A 6,307-nucleotide genomic window follows, 5' to 3' on the forward strand; every position below is an offset into this window, starting at 1 on the left:
GATGCGGCGACAGTTGCAACGTTTAAGGATCTTTGAAGCAATTTTGACTTCCAATGGTTACAGAAACAAGCTTCATGTATTTCTTAAATTGATTCTTGCACCTGTTTTGGCTTATGGCAAGAGGAACTACGCATCAAACAGGCCATTGCTATCCTCTGATCTCATGCTGGCCTGCTGGATGTATTTTAACATTTTCCTGTAGTTGATTGATGAATTGTTCTTGGCAAGTTGGCATCATAAAAAAAAAAGGCCGGGGCGGCCTGAAATCACCTTCGGCCCTAGTACTACTTTGCCAACCAAAAAGTCTAGGCCGGCGAATAATTGGCCCAATACTTCGGCCCATACCCACCACTTCCCTTTGCCCTTTCCTTCACACGTCGCCCCTATTTCTCTCTGTCTGTCTGCCTCGCTTCCGGCCTTCCCCTTCCTCTGCAAGCCGCAACGCAAAGCGCAAGGTGGATTTCAAAAACCCTACCTCGCTACCCTACTCCGCACCCACCCCGATCTCCCTCTCCCAACCAGATCGCCGGCCCGCGGCGGCGCTAAATGGAGGTGGCGCCGGAGACGCTCGACGCCCTCGCGGGCTGGTTCGCGCACTCGCTCTCACCCGACGCCGCCGCGCGCCGCGTCGCCGAGAAGAGCATCGACTCCGCCGCCTCTTCCCCGGGCTTCGCGCTGGCGATCCTCGCCCTCGCGGCCTCTCCGCGCCACGACCTCCAGGCCCGCCTCGCCGCCTCCGTCCAGTTCAAGAACCTGCTCCGCAGCCGTTGGCCCAAGCCCGACGCCGACGCCGCGGACGCCGCCGACCACCTCCCCGCCTCCGACTGCGCCATCATCAAGACGCACCTCCTCCAGCTCCTCCTCACCGCCCCGCCCCTCATCCAGGCGCAGCTCTCCGAGGCCCTCGCCGCCGCCGCGGCCTCCGATTTCCCCGCCAAGTGGGAGTCGCTCCTCCCGTCCATCGTGTCCTCCTTCGGTACGGCCGTCAACGCGGGGGACATCGCCGCCACCAACTCTCTCCTCGCCGCCATCGTGTCGCTCTTCTCCCGCTTCCGCAACGCATTCGACAATAATGCCCTCCGCCTCGACCTCAAGTACTGCCTTGACATCTTTGCCGCCCCACTCCTCGAGGTCTTCCTCTTCGCCTCCCGCCGCCTTCAGGCCGCAGCCACCACGGCCAACCCGCTCGAGCTCCGCCCCGTGTTTGAGTGCCTTCGCCTCAGCTGCGAGATCTTCTACTCGCTTAACTCCATCGACCTGCCTGAGTTCTTCGAGGATAACATGCGCCAGTGGATGACAGAGTTTCGAGCCTTCCTCACCACATCCTACCCACCGCCTGTGGAGGCAGATGGTGCCCCGGATGCGCTCCGTGCTGCTGTCTGTGATAACCTGCAGCTTTATATGGAGAAGTACGAGGAGGAGTTTAGGGGGTACCTGAAGGAGTTTGTTGAAGCTGTGTGGGGGCTCCTCATGGCGCAGACCGCTTCTCCATCCCGTGCACAGCTTGCCGTTACTGCAATAAGGTTCTTGACTACAGTTGCCGAGAGCGTGCACCATGCCTTATTTGGGACTCCTGAGGCAATGAAGCAGATATGTGATAGTGTTGTCGTGCCTAATTTGCGCCTGCGGGATGAGGATGAGGAGTTGTTTGAGGGCAATTGGGTGGAATATGTTAGGCGTGACTCTGAGGGTAGCGATGCAGATACGCTCAGACGGGCAGCGTGCCGGCTGCTGCGAGGCCTTGCAGCGAACTACCGGGAGCAGGTGGCTGCACTTGTGTCAGCACAGGTCCAGCAGATGTTGGCTGCATATGCTGCTAATCGGGCAAACAACTGGAAGGAGAAGGACGCTGCAATATACCTTCTTATTGCTCTTATGCAGAAGCCTGGTGCCACAGGTGGCGGTACACCCGTGGTTGACATGGAGAGCTTCTTTACATCTGTGATTGTGCCTGAGCTCCAGGCCCCTGATTGGCAGTCTGAGCCAATGTTGAAGGCAACTGTGCTCAGGTTCTTGAAGGAGTTCAGGGATCAGATCCCCAAAGCCACTGCACTGGCACTCCTACCAAGTGTGGTGAGGTTTCTGACACACGAGTCCAATGTTGTTCATTCATATGCTGCTACTTTTATCGAGAACCTGCTGATCATCAAGGATGCTGTCCCGGTACCAGGGTTGACCACAGTGACCAGGTGCGGAAAATGCTGACAACCCCCATTTCGGCTGTCATGTGATATATGTCCTCTTTTCTTGCTGTTTATTTACCAGTGGTTCCATAGGGGATGCAATTCGAGTTGAACCACATAACCTATCAACAGTAGTTTCATACACGAATTAGGAATAAGTGGTTTACACCTTGAACTTGTGCTGTTATAGTGATCGTTTATTCAATTCTCAATCAGTTACAATTGAATCTGTTTGATTTTTTGAGCCTGTGTTTTTTTTCCAGTTCTAGAATAGAGGGTCAGAGGAGCAGGTGACTATATTCCTTAGTGCCGCATGAGTTAGTTTCCTTTAGTGCTGGATTGCTTCTTCTCTTGCCAATCTGGATTAGTTTGTTGAGTAGACAAAAACAATGCTTTTGAGTTTCTGATATTGACAAGCTAGAACCCTCCTTGTTTGCCTTTCTTGTTAATCGTACATTCTATTCTGCCTTTTCAGTTCATGTACTCTAGTGGTGCATCAGCTTTCGGTTAGTACCATGGGCTGAGAATAAGAACCTTAATGCGCACCCTTTAGTTCCATTGCATTCTGACATGGTAATGCCATGTTTGGTACACTGAATTTCTTATTGCTAGAAGTTGATAAGTTAATCTTCCTAATGTTGGTTTACTGCTAGAATATGTTTGCTCGCAGTACTGAATGGTTAATGCAAGCTGACTGATTTACATATTTTACTTCTAAACAAAAGACGTGCTTAATATTCTCATGACATGCAAAGCAATTATACTAATTCTGGTTGTAGGCAGCTTGTTCGATGATGTATTACGTTTATATGCTGCTGTTTTACTTCATGCTATGTTACTGTGCAAATAAATAGGAAATAAAAATGCTGACTTACATTTTAGCCTAATCTATGGACTGTTTTGTTTTGCAACTCCAGGTCTCCACGTTATGTTGCTGCTGATATCAATCCATTTGCCGCACAGATCATTCAGAACCTGTCCACAGCACTAGGTTTCCCTGATTCATACGAGAACCCCTACCTGATGAAGTGCCTGATGCGGGTGCTTGGGATTGCTAATATAGCTGGTCAAATTGTTCATGAGATCACTGCTCGACTTGTGGGTATTCTCATGGAAGTGTGCAATAACCCCAAGAACCCTGACTTCAACCACTACTTGTTTGAGGCTCTGGCAGCAGTTATTGGCCGGACTGGTGAGCAGGACCCAGCACTACTCCCTGCTTTTGAGGCCAGCCTCTTCCCAGTGCTCCAGAGGATATTGGTTGAGGACATCTCAGAGTTCTGGCCATATGCTTTTCAGATATTTGCACAACTCGTCAATTTGAGTCGACCACCTCTCTCGCAGAATTACATGCAGCTATTTGGTGTCCTTCTTAGTAATGCCACTTGGGACCGACCACCATGTGTTCCTGCCTTGGTTCGCTTGCTGCGAGCATTCCTTAGGAAAATTCCAAATGAGCTAAACCAAGAGGGCAGGCTTCCAAATATCTTGGCAATATCCCGTAGTCTCCTCTCACGCAGCAGCACGGAAGATTCTGCATTCTACATGCTGAACACAATAGTGGAAAATGTTGGTTTTGACATTCTGAACCCATATATAAGTGAGATATGGAGTGCTTTGTTTACTCGGCTACAGACTAGACAGGCAGTGAAATTTGTGAACTCTCTTGTGGTTTTCACGTCACTAGTGCTGGTCAAATATGGATCAAGTGTTCTTGTCAGTTCCGTTGATGCAATTCAGCCAAATCTTTTCATCCAAATCCTTCAGCGATTTTGGATTCCCAACCTCAAATTGATCAAAGGTGCTCTTGAAGTTAAGTTGACAGCAGTTGCTTCGACAAAGTTGCTTTGTGAGTCTGCGGTGCTGTTGGATGCTGCTGCAGCCCAGTCGTGGGGTAAATTACTTGACAGTATTGTCTCACTGTTGTCCAGAACGAATCAAGATGGGGCGCAACAAGAGCAAAATGATGGTACTGATGCAGTGGATATTCAGAAGACATCAAGTTATTCTGTCTCATTTGTACGGCTTCAATATGCTGGAAAGAGTGAAGATGACCTTTTGAAAGAAGTAAATGATACAAAACAGTTTGTGGTCACATCCTTGGCCACACTTTCTGTCCAGTTTCCTGGGAGGTTTGGTCCTGTCATTGAGCAGCATGTAGACCCAGCAAACAAAAGTGTGCTTCTTCAACTTTGTGCAGCCTACAATGTCAACATTGTCTAGGTAAACAAATTTCAATGGTATTCTTTTATGAGCTTAAAACACGGAACATCTGTTTGATACTTTTACCATTTTGTTCTGAAGTTTTGTAAATCATGTACATACCTGTTAACAAAGTAACAACAGAAACTGCTGAATGGTATGCGAGGCTATTTGAGTAGCATAGTTATCATCTGTGGCGAGTTAGGGCATCCAGCTTCGTGTTCACAACATCTTAATGGTCACATGCAATTGATTAGCCATTGCTATGAATTGTTGTGTTCTTTTTACAATTTCATATCTAGTTGCTTCAACTATATCATTGAAAAGCCTTGCACATCTGGATATTATTTTGAAAACTGAAAAAATGTTCATATATTAACCACTAGTGGCTATTGAAGGTCTCTTGGATCTCTTCTCAGCTTGCAATTCATGACTACAGTTAATGTCATTCACATTTTCCAAGCCAGAAACTTCAATGGTAGCACATCTTGTGTCTCTTTTTTTTTGGGGGAACTCAAAGGTGATATTCAAACTGCATGTTCTTAGGTCATCGTTCCAAATTTATAATGTGATTGGTATGGAGTACTTTGGTAGTTTAACTGTCGAAATTTGGTTGGAAATTGGGTGTTGTGTGTGCACTTAGTGGTCTCAACTCTCTAGTTTAGAGGAGGATTTAGCTACGTGGCTGTCCCATTAATAATCATTCTTGCTACAGACACAATTAATGACTAAATTTGTTTCTTTTAAGATGTCTTAGGCGATGTTATAACTCCTAAATACCGAGTGGTTAACACACTGCCGCCTCACCTTATAGTGTTATTATTATGGTATGACTCATGAAACTGAAAGTATTATCTTTGTTCCCAAATAAATCAACTTCTGGAGTTGTACTAAGTCAAATTTTCAGCTAGAACCTCAAAATTCTGTTGAAGTGATCCTGAATGTGCTATCTTGTTGGTTACTTGTTCATTCTATAAATACTAATATTTTTGCTTGTATGGAATGTGGGAGGTCTCATATTTGCTTCAGAAATGTTGACATTCCAATGGTTTTTGAAAAGAATCTACATTCACTGCAAACTTGTAATTTTGTCTTTTGTGACCCAAGAGAGTTACATGCCCTTGTTAATTTTGGGGACTCTAACCCTTGTTCTCCCTAAATTTCAGGAGCCAATTGCACTGGAAGGCATTTGCTTGTTTTATAATGGGTCTTGTCGAAAGATGAGTCTCTTGGAGCTGTCTGTCTGTCAAGATTTTCTGGTGTCATCCTTCAGCCTGTTCGCTGGTGCTGGGGCTGGACCAGCCAGCCCAGCCAGCCAATTCCAGCCACCAGCCATTCCCAGCAGCTGGGTACCATGCTGATTTCAAAATTTCAAATTCAAATTGAATCTTGGCAGGGTGTTGGTTGTGTCGTGGGACGGGCGGATGCCAAAACATGTAAGGAAAAAATAAACATTAGCTTTGTGGAGGATTTGTCTATTTGGTTTGGCTGAGGATTTAGTTTCGAGGCTGAGGTTCCTTTTTTGGGGAAAGTCTAATGGTGTACTGGTCAGATGATGTACCTGAAAGCCCTGAATCAATGGTTGTTGGAACACGCTGTAATTTTGCCTGCCTGGCTTCCATGGTTCGGGAAATGCTATTCTGCAGATGCATGGCCAAAAGCCCAAACTTGACGAAGGAGCCGTATATATTCAACGTATCTTTGTTCAATTTCGCGAGTGTATATTTGAAATCTACGATCATGCAGTTGCTTCTGCGTATTATTATGTTTGGATCCCCTAGAGATAACTATTACGAGTCGCGGTCTCCTCGTATTGTATAGACTAGGGTAAGACTTGCCACTGACACCCTGACCCCGCACAGAGCGGGAGCTTTCTGCGTTGGGTACGCTCTAGAGATAACTATTAGCTGTTAAAGCTAGCT

The 6,307-nt window shown here is 46.8% G+C and overlaps 1 protein-coding gene across 1 annotated transcript; it reads left to right on the forward strand.

The window, feature by feature from the left end:
- Positions 1–414: 414 nt before the first annotated feature.
- Positions 415–6,083, forward strand: LOC136475466 (exportin-2-like). The gene is made up of 3 exons (XM_066472943.1): positions 415–2,189; positions 3,101–4,406; positions 5,552–6,083. Exons 1-2 carry the CDS (start codon positions 547–549, stop codon positions 4,404–4,406), a joined length of 2,949 nt encoding a protein of 982 aa, XP_066329040.1. The 5' UTR covers positions 415–546; the 3' UTR covers positions 5,552–6,083.
- Positions 6,084–6,307: the final 224 nt, after the last annotated feature.

This window comes from Miscanthus floridulus, chromosome 1 (genome assembly GCF_019320115.1).
Source record: "Miscanthus floridulus cultivar M001 chromosome 1, ASM1932011v1, whole genome shotgun sequence".
In the NCBI taxonomy this organism is placed as follows: domain Eukaryota; kingdom Viridiplantae; phylum Streptophyta; class Magnoliopsida; order Poales; family Poaceae; genus Miscanthus; species Miscanthus floridulus.

Bases quoted from the DNA above. Each gene is read 5' to 3' on its own strand.
- LOC136475466 (XM_066472943.1), top strand. From the start codon at position 547: ATGGAGGTGGCGCCGGAGACGCTCGACGCCCTCGCGGGCTGGTTCGCG. The intron at 2,190-3,100 runs GTGCGGAAAATG...TTGCAACTCCAG, and splicing joins GGGTTGACCACAGTGACCAG to GTCTCCACGTTATGTTGCTG.